This window comes from Lampetra planeri, chromosome 22 (assembly GCF_965212315.1).
Source record: "Lampetra planeri chromosome 22, kcLamPlan1.2.h2, whole genome shotgun sequence".
NCBI lineage: Eukaryota > Metazoa > Chordata > Hyperoartia > Petromyzontiformes > Petromyzontidae > Lampetra > Lampetra planeri.
This window is the reverse complement of record NC_136128.1, coordinates 7,203,705-7,224,217: the sequence shown is the minus strand read 5'-3', so window position 1 is coordinate 7,224,217 and position 20,513 is coordinate 7,203,705. Positions and strand designations below refer to the sequence as shown.

Here is a 20,513-nt window from a genome sequence, read left to right as displayed (position 1 = left end):
TACACTATTAGACATTATTGTAAAAAATGAATAAAAAGTCCATCCCATGTGTTAGTGATTTTTTAAATATTTTAGGCAGGAAATTCGTTTTCAAATTTATATTTTTTTTCTGGGGGGGGGACCCCCAGACCCCCTGGAAGATTTGCCCCCCCCCCCCAATGTTGACTCCATGGTTGTGGCCTTGGCATTGTTTAAGTTTACTTGCCAATTACTTCATTGGGCACCTTCGCCGCTACGCACTACTCCGGACTAGAATCGTCCCATGAAACGCGGCAAACCTTTGCGACAGCCTCGCGCTATGAGAATTGCGCGAACGTCAAATGCGCCTGTCGATTCCATTTCGTTGGATGGCAGTGGAGGATCCGGTTTGGGCCCGGGGTCCGGGTGCGGATCGGGCAGCGAGCGAACGTGGGTCGATGCAGCGACGGGAAGCTCACCTCCAGGTCGTTGAAGAAGAGATGGGTGTCTGCCAGGTTGAAGATCAGCTCCTCCATGCGCAGCCCCAGGGCCATCGAAGCCGCGTGATCCTGCACGAGAGCACGTGGCCCACACGGGTGGTCGTTACCGTGGGGCAGTGTTGTATTAATAGCATATCATCATTATCAGAGTTGTTTCATTTTGTTTGCATTTTGACTGCTTGTGTTGTGGTTATTGCAAACATGATGCCTTGTTTAAAGGTGTCTGTTTTTGTACCAGTTGAAAGGGTAAAAACCTATCACTATATTTTGCCACTGGTAAAGGAGGTCTCATAGTGTAAATGCTTTACCCGAGCTCTCAATACTCTGATAGTGCGCTGTTTTTGAGTTGTACGCCTTTTGGCGTCATCTGGTCCAACACCAATGGAGACTAGGCTCTAAGGAAAAGCTGTCTCGGGTGTGGACCAATGAACTTCAAGGACAGTACTTATCATTATCAGAGTTGTTTCTTTTTGTTTGCATTTTGACTGCTTGTGTTGTGGTTGTTGCAAACATGACCCCTTGTATAAAGGTGTCAGTTTTTGTACCAGATAAAAGGGTAAAAACATATTACTATATTTTGCTACTGGTAAAGGAGATCTCATAGTGTAGGGCAGTGTTCTTCGTTGCAAGGGCCCCCGGTGGCCTTTAGTGAGGCCCCCGACAATACGCAATCGTGAAAACACCCCTTTGGAGGCGGTGAGGCGGCCCTCACACTGACGTCTTATCGGCGAAAGTGGCTGCCCCCCTCTGAAAATGAGTGAAGAACACTGCCATGGTGGAAGCTATGAACGATGTGTCCCGTGAGTCGGTAGCATGGCGCTGACTGCCGGACCCCTCCAGTCAATCTTTGCTCAGTGGCTGTTCGCTCCTTCTCCTTTGCTGCACCCACTGTCTGGAATGCTCGTCTCCCGCCCATTCGTGCTGTTTGCTCCCTACCGCTGTTCAAGTCAAGGCTCAAGACCTGCCTATTAACTTCTGTCTGTGAATGTCTCTTCTCTTAAAAACAATCTGCTTGCGGAAATTCCGCGAATAGATCCCAACAGAATGTGTGCCGCCCAATTCCCGCGAACTGTCCCACAGCCAATCAGCAGCCAGGGTATGTGTTGAGGAGGCTCCGGGCTAACGAAAATGAACAAAGAGAGTGTTCATAATCAACGTTTTTGGGTTTAGATCGCGTTATTTATAAATGTGTCATAACCCTCCACCACCCGACACGGCCAATCAGTAAAAAAGTGTCACGTTGACAAAAGACAAATAGTTCACTACTTTAGCCCACCGGTGTGTTGAAGCGTGAAACCACAACATTTACTATTTGAGTACGACGTTTCGCTGGTAATTGCATCCAGCTTCATCGGGCAATTCGCCAGTGTCGGGTGGTGGAGGGTTACGACACATTTTTAAATAACGCGATCTAAACCCAAAAACGTTGATTATGAATAATATTGGTCGCGAAAGCCTCCCACGTGTTAAGCCTACGTGTTAAAGAGAGTGTTGGTACAATGACGATCACGGAGATGTCACAAGCCACAGAGGGCACGTGTCGTCGGTCTGTCATGGCGTAGCATAAAGCACAGGGATCGTGCACCATGTGGGCAATGTAGAGCGTGCTGTATGTGTACACACCACTTTGTGTGAATGGGTTGTTGACCCTGCACGAGCCCACCAGCCAACTGACGGCGAGTGACATCTAAAACCCGAACACGCAGAGCTGTGGCTTCATGCAAACTCACTTCCTATGATCACTGATTTTGAAAAGTTTACTGGTTTGGCCATGTTTGTTTGTTGTAGTACGGAGTAAGACTGATGGCCTTAATCTAAGTTATTTTATTATGTTTTATTTTTATTGTTTTGTTATTGTTTTATTATTTCCATTCTACGCGACTTTACCGAAAGAACCAAGAAGGTGAATCCCTGCAGTCACGAAAGCTTTAAGTCGAAAATTAATCTAAGTTGTCTTGTGGTTGCTGTTTGACTTGCATCCCACTGGGATTTTTGCACACAGCGTTGGTGTACGGTGTTTTTTTCTGCAATATTTTGCTGTCTTTTCTTGGAATTTCTGTTTGCACTTAGTCACATATTCACTTTAAGAGGTTTTCTTGTTCATGTTTTTGTTTGTTGCGGTTGCACCGGATTCAAGAGCCGAATGGCTCACAGGGCTATACCTAATGAATGAACTTGAACTTGCTCACACACGGAGACCCCCAAATAGTCTCGTGACCGGTTGGAGGCCAAGTGCGGTCAGGGGACGGTGGTGTTGGCCAGCTGTATGCCAGACCACCTTTGCGTTCCCATCGCCGATGTTCACAAACGACATCGGCTGCTCATTTAAGGCTGCGTCCGACCAATGGGGTGACCCAGGAACTGTTCAAATTTCAGTCACCACCGGTGTTGGCCGTGGCCGGAAATCTCACACACAGGGGTCGCCGGGTTCGCATCGCAGCACGGTACCTGCTGCACCGCTGCTCGCTACACGCACGCACACAAGACAAAGATCCCTCATATGGCCTTAACAGACTTTTCAGGCGATTGCCATTGGTGAACGCCTACGAACGCCGGCATGGCACACGAGGGGTGTGGGTGGGCCAGCACCACGCCTGCACGCCTTTGTCTCCTAATTGTTTACACACCATCACACCAGGCGCTCATTTGAGGCAGAGTCGATTTAGGGGGAGGCCCGCTACCGGTTCAGATAATCGTCGCTGGTGGTGGCCGCGAGCGGGAATCGAACTCGGGTCGCCGGGTTCGTAGCGCAGCGCTCTAATCGCCGCGCCACCACTCCCCGCGCGCACACGCACCCGACTATACGACCAAGGTGGCCTCGATCATCTGCCATCGGCAATGAGAACCTAAAGCAATTACGGGTACAATACCCAAGCAGTTTGGGCAGATGGTTCTTTTCAATGGCACAATCAATTAAAAGTGCCTCGAATCGCGGCCCGCTGCCGCTGTACGAGTGCTGAGCGTGTATGGCAGCGGAGAGCGCGTTTGCGTGCAGCCGCACCGCACGTCACAGCCACTCTCCTGAGAGTGGCCCCCATCGCGAGCGGCGGGGGGGGGGGGTGGGGGGTTTATCGGCCTCCGGTCGCCACCGGCGCCACCACCAAACGCCGGTCGGGGTCCATGAGGAGGAGGCCCCTGTAATGCAACTGGCAGTCCTCACCTCGTCACGGCTATTAAAGCGGATGGCGGTAGTGGAGGAGGAAATGGGGACCGAAGAGCGGAAATTGCTGAGTGTTTGGTGGACGCGGTGGGGGGGGGGCAGGCTGTGAGTGAGGGGCGATAGCGGGCGGTGTGGGGGGGTGGAGATGGGCGCCGTGGTGTCGAGATGTTAACTGCCTCGCCTGGTCTACAGGAGGTCGTGGGTTCGATCCCGACCCCGACGCCTGCTGCTGTATATTTGTCTCTCTCCCCGTGGTAGCGTGGACTTTTCTCCGGGTCCTCCGGTTTTTCCCTTCACATTTAGAATCAACATCATGCGTTTAGAGTATTCGGCTGCTGTAAATGTCTACGCGATAAGCCACTTCGTTGAGCTATCATTTGTGGCCAGGTCGCTTCTGAAAAAGAGCTATGTAGCTCAGTGGGCCTTACCTGGTAAAATAAAATGAATCAATCATAGTTTATAGATGGGAGAGAGCGGTGGGTGAAAAGGAATGGATACAGTGGTGGTGGTGACTGGCACAGTGTGTTGTTAAACAATGCAACCCAGATACTCACTAATATTACGGATATTGTTTTAAAGGACGTAACGATAAATTAATTAGTTGAAATTGATCCTTATACTCATGACGGATGTATTCAATAGCAGTGTTAAGCATTTATTATTTCTAATTCATGTAGGTGTTGTATAGTTTTTACATCAAAGTGCATTCCACAGATGCACAAAGAATACAATCTACATGCACCACGGTGGAAAAATATAAACAGTTCAGAGATCTAATTATAAACCCTGAATTGTGGTAATGGCTTTGTTAACAGAGGTTCTTGGGTTAGATCCGTGAATATAAATGTGTCGTTAAACCCGCCACCACCCGACACAGCCAACTAGTAAGGTTTGTCACGTAAACAGAACGTGCCAATTCGTCACTAGTAGAGCACACCGGTGTGTTGGAGAGTAAACCCACAACATTTACAATTCTAGTACACGGTGGGTTTACTCTCCAACACACCGGTGTGCTGTACTAGTAACGAATTGGCAAGTTCTGTTTAAGTGACAAACCTTACGATTTGGCTGTGTCGGGTGGTGGCGGGTTTAACAACACATATTTACACGATCTAACCCCACAAACCTCTATTATGGATATTGGTCGTGAAATTCTTCGCGTTAAAATGGCATTGTTGTTTATGGGAATTGGTATATCCTATAACTTGTATGAGAACATTGTCACGGTTTTTTTTATTGTAATAGTTACTCGCTGGTAATTTGTCTAACTTGAAAAGATATATTTTCAGTTTGATTTAAGTGTCTAAACAATAATATACAGTATAGTGTCAGCCAACTTTACGACGTTGCACATATGTACAATAAAAAAAATATGCTCTTTAAATATTTTCGAATACATCTTCTTGGTTCTTTCGGTAAAGTCACGTAGAATGGAAATAATAAAATAAAAAACAGAAAACATAATAAAATAATTCTCACGACGTTTCGGCCACAACGCAAGCAGCCCTCCTCAGGTGGAGAACAGGTCTGTCTAGAAGACAGAGTCTGAATGACACACAACGCAAGCAGGACGGCTGCTTGCGTTGTGGCCGAAACGTCGTGAGAATTATTTTATTATGTTTTATTTTTATTATTATTTGGTAACTTTCGGTTAAGATTTTATTTTTATTATTTTATTATTTCCATTCTACGTCACTTTACCGAAAGAACCAAGAAGATGAATCCCTGCAGTCACGAAAGCTTTAAATCGAAATTTATTTTCGAATATTTTCGTCTTATCTAAATGGCACCCTTCCTCAATCCACTGCTGGATGATGGCCTCCGCACCTCGCTGTTAGGCATGGATGTTGTACAATGACCATAGTTCACCACGCTGGTCAGTGCGCTAGTTACTTGAGCAGGAGAAACCAGGACCGGTTTTGATATCAATCGCCACCAATGTTGGCCATGGCTAGGAAGTGAACACAGTTTGCCAGCGCTCACAGCGCAATGTTCACTAACTGCTGCACCACTGCTCTACCCAGACCTTGAATAACAACAATACCTTGTATGTTAGACATTTTGAGGTCTATCGCTCCACGCTAGATGCGTCTCAATGGGCCTTCACTCTGCTCTTCTGTTAAGCAAACGGATGACTCAGGGAAGAGAGAACACGTGAGACAGATGCCAAACGAGCGGCGTGGACAGAGAGAGGACAACGCGCTACGTAGAGACGTTGAGACGTTGAGAGAGAGAGAGGGAGAAGGTGGAGAGGTACACAAGAGACGGACAGTCCTCTGCTGGCTAAATGCGGACCATGTGTGACTTTCTCCAATGGCAGTCGTTGCCGATGCCCAGCCGGCCTTTGAAACCGACACCGGGCAATTTACACAAATTTGGTAGGAAATGGGTGGCAATATTGGGTTCTGGTATGCGTACATTCCCAAACTGGGAACAGCTTAAATAAATAACAAAATAAAATAAAAATTGTATCAGACCCGTAACCTCTGGGGTCTTCCTACCTCCTTCAAAAGTCATGTTCGTGAGTCAGCCGCGCCGGCCGTTGAGGAGGTGCGCATGCTGTTTTGTGAAGTGTGTGTTTTCCAGAGGGGATAGCAGCTCATGTGCTGTTAGTTACTTTGTTAACGTGACATAATTGTTAATGGGGCGAGTGCATTGCCAGCGAGCAAACGTAATGCAAGTGTGGTAACACAATTCAACATTTTTACGGTCCCAGGCCAGGTTCGGCAAGTTTACACTTGCCTACAAAACAAATCACGCACGCGCGCACACTCCCGTCACACGGGTCTGTGCCGTGCGATGGGGGTGTGCGCTTGTGTGCAGTTTGGATGAGAGCGAGTGTGCCGTGTGGATGGCAGTGAGGGTGCAGCGTGGATGGAAGTGTCCGTCGGTGAAGGCTCGTACCTTCCCGTGCCGAGCTGCAAAGGAGCCTGTGAGCAGCGAGTGAAAGACGATGATTGTCTCATCCAGGTCCCAGATGAACACCCGCTGTGAACGGCATTGCAGAGTCACCATCTCGCGCGACGTTCCACTCGTTACGTAACAAAATGAAACACTTCACGCAAACAGTGGAACCGGGCTACGAACAGGGGGTAAACGTACTCTTTTTGGATCTTTCGGTAAAGTCACGTAGGTAGAAAAATAATAATAGATTTGAAGCTTTCGTGACTGCAAGGATTCATACTGTTAGGTTTTTTGCGTAAAGTCACGTAGGTAAAAAATAAAATTAATAAAAGTAAAATAAAAAATCACGACGTTTCGGAGGCAACACAAGCTTCCGTCTTCAGGTGGAACCGTCACAGCACGACTGCTGTATTGTGCTGTGACGGTTCCACCTGATCACGGAAGCTTGTGTTGCCTCCACAACGTCGTGATTTTTTATTTTTATTTTATTTTACTTTTATTTTATTTTACTTTTATTTTATTTTAATGAAATTTTTTACCTACGTGACTTTACCGAAAAAACCTAAGAGTAGAAAAATAATAATAGATCACGTCGTGATCTATTATTATTTTTCTACCTACGTGACTTTGCCGAAAGAACCAAAGAGTATGGATTCCTGCAGTCACGAAAGCTTCAAATAAAGCGGGGTAAACGGTTCGCACACCGGATCCATAACCGCAGCGGGCGCCGTTTCGATCTCCCGACGCGGCAATTAAAGCAATGGGGCTCAGTTTCTGAAATCCTCCGGCCACGCCCCCACCGCCTCAGTCCAACCCGGCGGCACAGATGGATTCGCACCACAGTTAGTCGATCGGAAGGGCTGTGTGCGGTGGGGTTAAAGTGTGGGTACTTCCACCTCTTCCAAGTCGTCTGGCCGGGGGGTGTAAGGGTAGGACCAATGCCCTCTTGAGGGGTCCCCCTCTCTAGAGCCCCTTTATTGCTCAGCAAGCAATTTGCAGGGCGGCACCTAGAGCTTTGAATTATTATACGCGCATATTCCAATCACAAATGCTGTGGGCGTGTCACTGCATCGCGCGCTTTCAGATGCGCTTCTGTGGCCGTCTGGAATGCTCTTCCTTACGATATTATAAAAAGGCACCGGAGCCATGCAATTTTAAATCATCTAGATGGAAAACCCATTTCTTTGACACTGCCTTTTGTGTTTAGTTTATTGTCCTTACCCCCGCACCTCCGATCAGCACGGTTGGCTACGTACGTAGGGTGCGAAACAATTCCAACACACATGCACACATTGAAAACTCATTTCTTCAAAACTGCTTTTTTGCGTTCAGTTTGTTGTGCGTCCCTCCGCATCTCCGATCAGCACGGTTGGCTCCGTACGTACGGTGCGAAAGAACTTCAACGTACGTACGTGCATCACGACAAACGATTGCGCCCAAGTGAGACGAGTTCTTTGTCATATATATATATTTTTTTATAGAGAGGCCGTTTAACATGGGCCCGGGCCTAAGGCGGTGGAGGCGGGGGGGGGGGGGAGGTGATTGCTGCCCACCTCCAGGTTGCTGTCCGGCATGGGGCTGGGGTTCTGCTTGCGCCCGCGAACTCGCGAGCGGCCGCTCCCTCCCCGACGCATGCGCTCCTCCTCGTTGCTGCTGCCCCTCGGAGACACCACCAGCTGCTGCTGCGGCGGCGTGCCCAGCTCTGCTGGGCGCGCGCCACGGACAATCGCCGATCAGGCTGGACGGTTCCGAGTCCGTGTCTGGCGAGTTTTTTATTTTATTCTTATTAGCCTCAGGTCAATGGGTGCACAGGCCGGCACATAAGGTAACAACAACAAGAAGCGCCGTTCGCCACTAAGCGACGGCGACGTCACCACGGCGCCTGTGCCGTGATGCTGGGTGCACTTGGAGGCCGCGTGAAGAGTCAAAGACTCGCTGGCAGGAGGTCACGGAACAGACCCAAGTGCCACGGGTTGACTACTGAGCTGGCTGGCAGATGCACCAAATGTTGTTCCCCAACATAGGATAACATAGAGGCCGACACAAACAGATGAGCACGCAGGCTGGTCTCACCTCCCATGATGGGCGCACAAGCTGCTGTATAACTGGAGGCACACAGGTGGGCATACAGGTGGACACACATTCTGGCACACAGCCTGGCACACAGCCTGACACACAGCCTGGCACACAGCCTGGCACACAGCCTGGCACACAACTGGGGCACACAGGCAGGCACCCAGATGGACACGCAGTCGGACACACAGCCTGGCACACAGTCCGGCACACACGCTGCCACACAACTGGGGCACACAGGTGGGCACACAGATGGACACACAGCCTGGCACACAGCCTGGCACACAGCCTGGCACACAGTCCGGCACACACGCTGCCACGCAACTGGGGCAAGCAGGCGGGCACCCAGATGGACACACAGTCGGACACACAGTCGGACACACAGTCGGACACACAGTCGGACACACAGCTGGACACGAAGGCTGCCCTCACCCCCCATGGCGGGCACGGCGCCCATGTGCTCCTGCGCGGGGTAGGGGGTGCCCCCGGAGGCCGAGGATGACGACGAGGTCCCTGCGCTTGCGTAGGCCGGGTTGTAGCCCACGCTGGGGTAGTAGCTCTGGTACTGGGTCTGCGGGGCAAAGCCCGCGTAACCCGACGCCTCCTGAGGGCGACGCACGGAACTCCGCGTTGGCGGTCGGGACGTGCGGTCCGCCCGCACGCACCGTGGTGGCGCAGTCATTGCTATTGCGTTCCTGAAGAACGCTGGGTTACGATGAATTATATATAATGCTGGGTGATGCGCAGCCCGCGATGACACGCGAGATGCGTACGCAGGCTGAACAAAGGCGGAGGAGGCGCGTGGGTAGCATCTAGAAGCATCCAGCAGCATCCCAGTGCCTTGTTGCGCGACGCTGCTACGCCGAGGCGGCCGTACGACCGCTTGTTCCTACTCGCGTCGACGTAGTTCCGTTCGCTCGATCGCGTCAGATCCATCTCGCATCGGCGTGATAAAAAAATGCGTTCCCTAATAGATTCATCGCGTTATATCCAATTCGAGTTATGAACAAAAAAAGACTGTGTCCCACTGGAAACGATCACCGCCTCCCGACGTTTGGGATCGGAAATCGATTCCTAAAACAATTCCCAGCTTCCCGATGAACCTTCGAGTCACCGAATTAGCAACCGGCACAAGGCACTTGACTTGCTCCTCAACAGCGGGAAGCGCTCCATGCCCGAACAGTTTGTGGGGCAGTCGCATTGCCCGTTCGTTCATTTACGGAGGTCAGGTGCGAGACGTCTGGCCAGCGTGCAAGAGTGGGCAAAGTAAAATACAGAGGAGCTCTCTAGAGCTCCTGTCTCTCGTGGGGAGAGGGTTGTGGAGGAGGGGGTGTGGGGGGGGGGTGTGGAGGGGGGGGTGTGGAGGGGGGGTGTGGAGGGGGGTGTGGAGGGGGGGGTGGAGGGGGGGTGTGGAGGGGGGGTGTGGAGGGGGGTGTGGAGGGGGGTGTGGAGGGGGGTGGAGGGGGGGGTGTGGAGGGGGGGTGTAGAGGGGGGGTGTGGAGGGGGGGTGTGGAGGGGGGTGTGGAGGGGGGGTAGTAGATGAGGGGGGGGGTGTGGAGGGGGGTGTGGAGGGGGGGGGTGTGGAGGGGGGGTGTGGAGGGGGGGGTGTGGAGGGGGGGTGTGGATGAGGGGGGGGATGCGTCACCTGCTGCGGCGCTGCACCGTATCCGGCTGCGACGCTGGAGCAGCCCAGCCCCCCGGTGTAGAGGCTGGATGAGTGCAGCGGGGAGTAGCTGCCTCCTGGGTCGTGTGGGTGGTGGGGGTGGTGTGGGTGGTGTGGGTGGTGTGTGGGTGGTGTGTGGGTGGTGGCGGTGGTGTGGGTGGTGTGGGTGGTGTGTGGGTGGTGTGTGGGTGGTGTGGGTGGTGTGGGTCGTGGCGGTGGTGTGGGTGGTGTGTGGGTGGTGTGTGGGTGGGTGGTGTGGGTGGTGTGTGGGTGGTGTGTGGGTGGTGTGGGTGGGGTGGGTAGTGTGTGGGTGGTGTGTGGGTGGTGTGGGTGGATAGTGTGGGTGGTGTGTGGGTGATGTGTGGGTGGTGTGGGTGGTGTGTGGGTGGTGTGTGGGTGGTGTGGGTGGGGTGGGTAGGGGAGAAGAGGAGACACGTGAATAGAACTACAAATGTGAAAAAACTTAAATCCCAAGGGAGTTCTGATGCAGGACGATCGCTCAAAATGTCACCTTATCATCAACCCTATTCACTGCGTTGTCATATGCAGCACTCTGTATTTTAAAATAAGAGTTGGGGGTGCATCCTATAATCTGTAGGGTGACACCTCGCACACGTACCTTGCACGCTGTAGGGGTACAGCCCACGCACGTACCTTGCACGCTGTATGGGTACAGCCCACACACGTACCTTGCACGCTGTAGGGGTACAGCCCACGCACGTACCTTGCACGCTGTAGGGGTACAGCCCACGCACGTACCTTGCACGCTGTAGGGGTACAGCCCACGCACGTACCTTGCACGCTGTAGGGGTACAGCCCACGCACGTACCTTGCACGCTGTAGGGGTACAGCCCACGCACGTACCTTGCACGCTGTAGGGGTACAGCCCACGCACGTACCTTGCACGCTGTAGGGGTACAGCCCACACACGTACCTTGCACGCTGTAGGGGTACAGCCCACACACGTACCCTGCACGCTGTATGGGTACAGCCCACACACGTACCTTGCACGCTGTAGGGGTACAGCCCACGCACGTACCCTGCACGCTGTATGGGTACAGCCCACGCACGTACCCTGCACGCTGTAGGGGTACAGCCCACGCACGTACCTTGCACGCTGTAGGGGTACAGCCCACACACGTACCTTGCACGCTGTAGGGGTACAGCCCACGCACGTACCCTGCACGCTGTAGGGGTACAGCCCACGCACGTACCCTGCACGCTGTAGGGGTACAGCCCACACACGTACCTTGCACGCTGTAGGGGTACAGCCCACGCACGTACCCTGCACGCTGTAGGGGTACAGCCCACGCACGTACCTTGCATGCTGTAGGGGTACAGCCCACGCACGTACCTTGCACGCTGTAGGGGTACAGCCCACGCACGTACCCTGCACGCTGTAGGGGTACAGCCCACGCAAGTACCTTGCACGCTGTAGGGGTACAGCCCACACACGTACCTTGCACGCTGTAGGGGTACAGCGACTGTGCAGGCTGCGGGGCAGGGTACCCCCCGCAGTATCCGCCGCTTCCCAGGTATCCGCTGTGCGTGGGCGTCTCTGATGGTCCCAGGTCTCCCTCCGCCTTGATGCTTGAGCGCAGCACGCCTCCTGCGTGCATAGGTGCGTGCGTGAGTGCGTGCGTGGACGTGTGCGTGCGTGCATCCGTGCGCATGTGTGAGTGCGTGTGCGTGAGTGTGTGCGTGGACGTGTGCGTGCGAGTGTTGCACGTGTGAGAGCGCGTGAGTGCGTGGATGCGTGCGTGGACGTGTGCGTGCGTGCGTGTGCATGTGTGAGTGCGCGTGCATGAGTGCGTGCGTGGACGTGTGCGTACGTGCGTGCATCCGTGCGCATGTGTGAGAGCGCGTGAGTGCGTGGATGCGTGCATGCATGTGCGTGTGTGCATCCGTGCGCGGATGTATGAATATGTGTGCGAGTGCACAGGGAGTGGCAGTGCAGTGGCTAGCGACCCAGGTTCGATTCCTGCTCATGGCTTCTAACGCCAGTGACGATTATATGAACCGGTCCTGGGCCTCTCCTAAGTCGACTCAGCCTTGTATAAGTACTTGGTGCGGAGTGTGAACAATGTCACTGGGGAGTCAAAGGCAGTCGGGCGTGGTGCTGGCCACCCACCACCTCGTGTTGCTGTGCCAACCTTCATAGGTGCTACTCGCTAACAGCACTTGCCTCCAGAACTGTGTGAAGGCTTCACGGGAGATCTTTGTCTTTGTCATGGGCAGCGGTGGTGAAAGGATTAGAGTGCTGTACTTAGAACTCACGGACTCGAGTTCTATTCCGCGCTCACGGACAACACGAGTGACGATTATCTGAAGTGGTCCTGGGCCTCCCCTAGGCGGACCTCTGCCTAAAATGAGTACCTGGGGCTCGCTAACAGCACTTGCCCATACAGTCTGTTAAGTCTATATGGGGGATCTTTGTCTTTGATTGTGCTGTTGGCGGTGGTGGTGGTGCTGGTGGTGGTTCTGCTGGCGTGATTGTTGTTGGTGGTGCTGCTGGTGGTGGTGCTGCTCTACCAGTGGTGGTGCTGCTGGTGTGATTATTCTTGTTGGTGCTGCTGCTGGTGGTGGTGCTGTTGGTGGTGGTGCTGCTGCTGGTACTGCTGGTGGTGGTGGTGCTGGTGGTGCTGCTGGTGGTGCTGCTGGTGGTGCTGCTGGCAGTGGTGGTGCTGCTGGTGGTGCTGCTGGTGGTGCTGCTGGTGGTGGTGGTGCTGGTGTGATTATTCTTGCTGGTGGTGTTGCTGGTGGTGGTGTTGCTGGTGGTGGTGCTGCTGGTGGTGCTGCTGGTGTGATTATTCTTGTTGGTGGTGCTGCTGGTGGTGCTGCTGCTGGTGGTGCTGGTGGTGGTGGTGGTGCTGGTGTGATTATTCTTGTTGGTGGTGTTGCTGGTGGTGGTGTTGCTGGTGGTGGTGCTGCTGGTGGTGCTGCTGCTGGTGCTGCTCTGCCAGTGGTGGTGCTGCTGGTGGCGGCCGTGTGGGTGCGCGCGAGTGGCGGTGCGGCGGTGGAGCAGTCACCGTAGGTGTGCAGCTCGTAGGAGGGGTGCTGCAGGTAGGAGGGGTAGGCGCAGGGAGCCGCCGAGGACGCGTGGTGGCCTTGGCTCGGGTAGGTGGCCATCGCGTGGCCGGTGGGGTCGGCGGGGGCTGCCGATAAGCTGCGTGGGGAACGTCGCAACGGGCACACGGGGACGCGGGCCAAGGTCTCGGGGTTCAAGCCTCTCCCCGCGGGAGCTCGCGCGCCACCACGGCGGTAAACACCGGGTCGCGTGCGGAGCGGACGGGCGACGGAATGATAAAATCTTCTTGGTTCTTTTGGTAAAGTCACGAAAGAACGTGACTTTACCGAAAGAACCAAGAAGATGAATCCCTGCAGTCACGAAAGCTTTAAATCGGAATGATAAAAGGCGCGGGTTTGCCATGCAATCGCTTGCCCCTGCTGCTGCTGCTGCTGGAGGGATCGGGCTCCACGAGAGAAAGGTGCTGTGGGCACATTCGCTTTTATTTCCCCCCCCCACAATTAATTAGCCAGGTTGTCTCCGAAGAGGGAGGAATACCCCGCGCCCTATCCCCCCACCCCCCCCATCGCACGCCATGTGTCTGTCGACGAGCAGCGTGGGTCGTGATGCCCATTCGTGCTGCCGGGTGGGCAGAGGCCAGAAAATGTAATCAACTTTGACCATTTCGATTTAAAGCTTTCGTGACTGCAGGGATTCATCTTCTTGGTTCTTTCGGTAAAGTCACGTAGAAGGGAAATAATAAAATAATAAAAATAAACATAATAAAATGATTCTCACGACGTTTCGGCCACAACGCAAGCAGCCGTCCTCAGGTGGAGAACAGGTCTGTCGAGAAGACAGAGTCTGAGGACGGCTGCTTGCGTTGTGGCCGAAACGTCGTGAGAATTGTATTTTATTATGTTTTATTTTTATTATTTTATTATTTCCATTCTACGTGACTTTACTGAAAGAACCAAGAAGATGAACTTTCACCATTGTTTCAAATGCTGTGCCGGGAGATCAAATTCTAAGTTGCGACATCTGGATTGAAAGTCCAGTGAGCTAACTACGTATGTACTGTATAGTAGTACGGATATTTATTTATCCGGAAAAATATACAAGCCTCTTCGTTCAGGAGGGTCCTGCATCGGGACGTTTGTCCGATGCCACGAATCGATCAGAAGTGGCCGTGAAAACTTACGAGCAAGGAGGTACTTATTTTAGGCCGAGTCAACCTAGAGAAATCTGAGACCAGCTTTAGACACAAATTGCCGGCAATGTGGATCGTACGCAGGAATCTAGACTAAATTTATAAACTAGACTATTTTTATTTGGGTCTTTCGGTGAAGTTACGTAGATAGGTTCAAATAAAATAACAAAAAACTACGACGTTTCGATCGCAACACAAGCGGACGTCTTCAGGAAAACCTATCTACGTGACTTTACCGAAAGAACCAAAGAATATGAATTCCTGCAGTCACGAAAGCTTTAAGTCAAGATTTAAACTATTTTTATTTTACCAGGTAAGGCCCACTGAGCTATTTAGCTCTTTTTCAGAAGCGACCTGGCCACAAATTATAACTCAACGAAGTGGCTTATCACGTGGAAATTTAGCAGCCAAATACTGGAAATGCACTTTTCTCAATGTGGAAGGAAAAAACGGAGGACCCGGAGAAAAACCCACGCGACCAACGGTGAAGAGAGACACGCAAACTTAAAATATACAGGCGTCAGGGTCAGGATTGAACCCATGACCTCCTGCGTAACCAGGCGAGGTAGTTAACATCTCCTCGCCACCGTGGCACCCTGGCACAGCGTGCGAGCCAACCGCTGCAACCGACGCGGCGTGTCACACGCACACACAAATATAAAGATCCCCCGTATAGCCTTAACAGACTGTAGGGGCAAGTGCTGTTAGCGAGCACCTATGAATGCCGGAACGGTACACGAGGGGGTGGGTGGCCAGCGCCACGCCCGACCGCCTTTGTCTCCCCAGTGGCGATGTTTACACACCGCACCAGGTACTCATTTGAGGCTGAGTCGACCTAGGGAAGGCCCAGGACCGGTTCAGATAATCGTCACTGGGTGTTGGCCGTGAGCGGGAATCGAACCCGGGTCGCTAGGTTCATAGCGCAGCGCGCTAACCGCTACACTACCGCACACGCTCACGCACACACTCACACACTCACACACGCACACACGCACTAGCACACACTCACACACGCACGCGCACGCACACGCACACACGCACGCACACGCACACACACACGCACTAGCACTCACGCACACACTCACACACGCACGCACACGCACACACGCACGCACGCACACGCATGCACGCACACGCACACACGCACGCACACGCACACACGCACGCACACGCACACACACGCACGCACACGCACACACGCACACACGCACTAGCACTCACGCACACACACGCACGCACACGCACTAGCACTCACGCACACACACACGCACACGCACGCACACGCACACACGCACTAGCACTCACGCACACACACGCACGCACGCACACGCACTAGCACTCACGCGAGTGGTGCGACCCCCCCCCCCCCCAGTGGCAGGGGGAAACCAAACCCGGGTTTTGCAGCCAGCAGGTATTCGGTGGGAAAATTGTTGCGAGATTGATTGATTGCGGGGTAGAAGGATTGGGACGGGGATGAGCCGTAATCTTTAAACCATGCAGGCAGGGGCCAGGAGGAGGCATTCCAGAGGGCGCGGAAAACACGCAACCACCCCCCCCACCACCACCACCACACACCTCTGCACTGATGGAGGCTTCCTGCATTGAGCCCCGCTTTGATGTGAGCGAGTCCACGAGTGGGGTGTTACGCAAGCCGCCAACGAAAGAGGTGCTTAAGAGGTCAAAGCCAGAGCCCGCTACCGGATGGCGAAAGATGCAAAGGACACGACAGAATTCACAGGCCATGTCGCTCAATCCAGCTTGCATTTTTTTTTTTTGCGGTTCGCGGTGTTGGCGGCGTCGTTCTGTTTCAATAAAGTGGAGTGGTGCACGGTGGCCATGAAAATCAAAAAAAGTGGCCAAAAAACTGAGCAGGCCAAAAATGTGGCAATTGATTGATTGAAAGCGGGGGGGGGGGCAAAGAGTTTGGGGTAGAGCACATCCCAGCTGACTAGCCATCCAGTCATCACGACTGATCCTAACCAACTAGCCACCCAGTCACGCGTACTAGACCTGCCAGTGACTCTAACCACCTAGAGCCACCCAGCTTCAATACTAGCCCTTCCATTGACTAACCTCTTAGCCACCCAGCCTCTAGTACAAGCCCATCAATTGACGACAACACTAACCTCTTCTTGGTTCTTTCCTACGCATTCCACAAATAGTGAATAATCCCATATCTGCATTTCCCATAAATTTGCTAAATTCCTCTTGATATGCAAATTCTTTTGTCAAGGCGCTCTTCCCCCTCCAACCCAGCTTAAATATACGCTGCTAAGCCTGGTGGTGCCCATTCAGACGCTGTCTTTCCGACAGACCAGTTCTTCACCTGAGGACGGCTGCTTGCGTTGTGGCCGAAACGGCGTGAGAATTGTATTTTATAATGTTTTATATTTATTATTTTATTATTTCCCTTCTACGTGACTTTACCGAAAGAACCAAGAAGATGAATCCCTGCAGTCACGAAAGCTTTAAATCGAAAATGAAAACTAACCTGTCCTCTGGCATTTCACCAGGCTCGTGACGGTGTCTGCATAGGGGTCAGTGTACCGCGCTACATCCCTGCTTGACCCCGAGTGCAAATCCTGTCCACGGATATCACGAGTTAATCCTGACCTAAGTCTCCTGTGTCGACTCGACCCCTAACTTTTTTTTTATCCGGGGCAATGTGAACACAGGTGTGTACGGATTAGCCAAACGACGCACACTCATGTGGCGCACGCTGACCCAAAATAGCTTATCGTGAACACGAGACCCCACTGTCAAATCAGGCCAAATGGGATAGCCTCGTCTCTTGATTAATTAACATGGATGTTATTGTGACATGCAATGTTTGCGAATATAAAAATGGAAAATCTGGTTAATGGATCTGTTGGATTAGTGAGTGAGTGGAACACACTCTATCGAAAACAGATGATACATTTTTACAGCTTATGATGAAATCCCAAACCATTTTTTGAGCGTAACAAATTAGACAATTTTACATGGGTGAAAACGAGCTCACGTATCTTGTTCAAAAACATGCACAAGGGGAAGCCGATGATGACTTTCATTTACTCGGGTCCAGTGGCATGATGTCATTGGAGAGATACAGGAGCAGATGAACCCACGATAGAATACATCTCAGACAAAAAAAACTGGAGTCTTTTTGAGCATAAAGGACTTCGCCGGGCATCCTTGCAGCGGCTTCTGGCTGGCCATCGAACAACGACGGTCACCGGCTTTGCGCGCTTTCAGATGCGCTTTGGCGGCCGTCTGGAACGCTCTTCCCACACGATTTTAGGAAGCCAATGGAGCTATGCACTGTTAAATCTAGATTGAAAACCCCATTTCTTTAGAACTGCTTTATGTGTTAAGTTTATTGTCCCTCCCCCACACCTCCGATTAGCACGGGTGGCTACGTACGGCGCGAAAGAAGTTCAACATACGTAACATACAAGATACAGTAAAACCTTGGATTGCGAGTAACTTGGTCTGCGAGTGTTTTGCAAGACGAGGAAACATTTTAAATCAATATGAATTTGATAAACGAGCGAGGTCTTGCAATACGAGTAGTACGCGTATACGCTTTGTCTGCCGAGCGTCACGTGATCACAACTGATATACGAGTGCTTTGGATTACAAACACGTTTCCGGAATGAATTATGCTCGCAATCCAAGACAATTTTACATACATACATAAAACATGGCGTACATGTGCATCGGTTAATCGTGAAATGAGATGAAGCACTCACTTGGGTGGGTAGAGCGCGGGGGTGTAATGGTTGTGCGATGGGGCGCAGTCGTAAACCTCACAGGCAGCTGAAACAAAGAAAATGCATCATGGGACCTCCTTTGCCAGTACCAAAATATACTAATAGGGTTTTTCCCCTTTTTTCTGGCAACAAAACTGACACCTTTTTCAAGGAATCATGCTTACATTAACCACAATACTTGCAGTCAAATGCAATCAGAGTATTGTTTTTTGTTTGCATTTGACTGCAAGTATTGTGGTTAATGTAAGCATGATTCCTTGCAAAAGGTGTCAGTTTTGTTGCCAGAAAAAAGGGGAAAAACCCTATTAGTATAAAGAAAATGCAGTCGCGTCATTAAGACACGGGGACCGCTCGTGCACATTGCACAGCAAAACATCTGAGCCATGAACGTGCCGCATTAAAATCATTGCATTCTTCTTGCGCGGCGGTGTGTCTGAGCAATTTCGTTTTACGAATGAAAGTTGCATTTCTGTCCGCCTGATGAAGCTTGTTGGAATTACTGGCGGAACGTCGCACTAGGATTGTAAATGTTGTGGCTTTGCTCTCTGGTGTGCTGTAGCTGTACTTGGCACGTTCTGTTTAGGTAACAAAGCTTAGTAATTGGCTGTGTCGGGTGGTGTCGGGTTTAATGACATATTTATATATTTATGTGATCTAACTCCAAAAAAACCCCTGTGTTATGAATGTTTTACTATTGTCAACTGTATCTGTCAACGTCATCGTCTCCACTGCATTTGTTTAGCAAAAGTTCCCCTTTATAATCCGGTGGTCAAATTCCATTCGTCGATTGTATGGCAATTATTGCTGGGGAATATGAAATGCAATTACACGGCTTGATTTCAAGCGAACACAGATCGTTTCATGGCTTCTCATGACTCCTAAATCATATTTAAGAGGAATATATTCATCATAATTTCACATATATGGAAAATATTCCAAGAACACAGGATGAGATGTTACTATCCTTTGTGCAAGCACTTCCAAGAGTTCATGAACAGTGAGCCTGTAGAAATTTGGGGAGCGCATCGTCAGTAGTGAACCTTTGGTTCCTAGGGTGTTTCGGCCTTTCACACTATACACCCTCCCCAAAGGCGGCCAGCGACAGGGTGATCAATCCTACGCTTGCGTCCCATTCCCAATTAGTCATAGGAGTTGCCTTGTTGTTGATAGCCAACATCACATGGGACTGTGCATGGCAGGGGCGTCCTCCTCCCTGAGTCAAGCATTGTTGACTTAAGTTGCAGAAAAACCGTGCGTCTTATAATTGGGAGAACACGGAATTGTTGTGGACAGCCAGCGTCCAGAAGTTGGCAATCGTAGCGCTGCTTTAAAATGGGTAGGGATGTCATCGGGATATATTGCAGCCTCTGGGGTGACCGCGTAACATTACGGAGAACCGTCTTCTAGGAAGGTGATTCCTACCAACGAGATTAAAACACATCTTCCGCGAGACGAGATGCATTCTCCTCATCACAAGACTCACCCGCCAATGTTTGCTGCTGAAACACTGGGGGGGGGGGGGGGGGGGGGGGGAAGACGAGCGCGTCTTACAATCCGGAGAATACGGCGATCGTCAACTTTTCGCAACGACTGATGTAGCAATAGCGAGACCGGCTGCACGAGCGAATTTACAAAGCCAAAGCCGAGGTCGACCGAGTCTGTCCCCGCAAGGGGTTACGAGCGCACGCGCGCGAGCGAGTCTTGCTCGCGCGTTAATTTGCGCGTGTTCCGCTCACTTATTTTCGGAATGCGCCGCTTCTCAAGCGCCTGCCCGTACACGCACACCCGGCGCAAGACGACGAAGGAGCCGCTCGGTGGAAGAAAAAAAGAAGAAAAAAAACCACCAACCCAGCGGCAGCCTGACGCCGGCGGTGGGCCTCCGTCAGGCGCGACGCTCGGGCGACGGGCGTCGACCACGATCGACGTCAACCGCGTGTCAACGCCGCCGGGTGTCGAGAGCGCATGGCCATGGGGGGAGACCGCGGGCGTGCCGCTCGCAGATGGGCCCCGGGATTTCATCCGAGTGCGCCCCACGAAAATTTGCAAGGCGAGATAAACAATTTTTTTTTTTTTTTATCATCAGGCAAGGACCCACTGGGCTGTACTGCTAATTTTGTAGAAGCGACCTGGCCACCCACGAATGATAGGTCAACGAAGCGGCATATCGCGCGGAAATTAATCGCAGCCAAATACTCTGAACGCACGTCGATTTCAAATGTGGAAGGGAAAATTCGGCGGACGAACCCAGACAAAAATCCACGCGGCCACGGGGAGAACGCGCAAACT

The 20,513-nt window shown here is 51.9% G+C and overlaps 1 protein-coding gene across 1 annotated transcript in view; it reads right to left on the bottom strand.

Moving 5' to 3' along the window:
• Window positions 1-20,513, bottom strand: part of LOC144725111 (protein phosphatase EYA1-like) — a 63,273-nt gene that overhangs the window by 30,684 nt on the left and 12,076 nt on the right. Inside the window, exons 3-10 of the mRNA XM_078604582.1 lie at window positions 18,207-18,273; window positions 13,288-13,424; window positions 11,718-11,867; window positions 10,241-10,335; window positions 9,028-9,199; window positions 8,076-8,224; window positions 6,523-6,606; window positions 438-527 (exon numbers count right to left, since the gene is read on the bottom strand). Of these exons, the coding sequence (XP_078460708.1) occupies window positions 438-527; window positions 6,523-6,606; window positions 8,076-8,224; window positions 9,028-9,199; window positions 10,241-10,335; window positions 11,718-11,867; window positions 13,288-13,424; window positions 18,207-18,273 (944 nt within the window). The remainder of the gene's footprint in view (window positions 1-437; window positions 528-6,522; window positions 6,607-8,075; window positions 8,225-9,027; window positions 9,200-10,240; window positions 10,336-11,717; window positions 11,868-13,287; window positions 13,425-18,206; window positions 18,274-20,513) is intronic.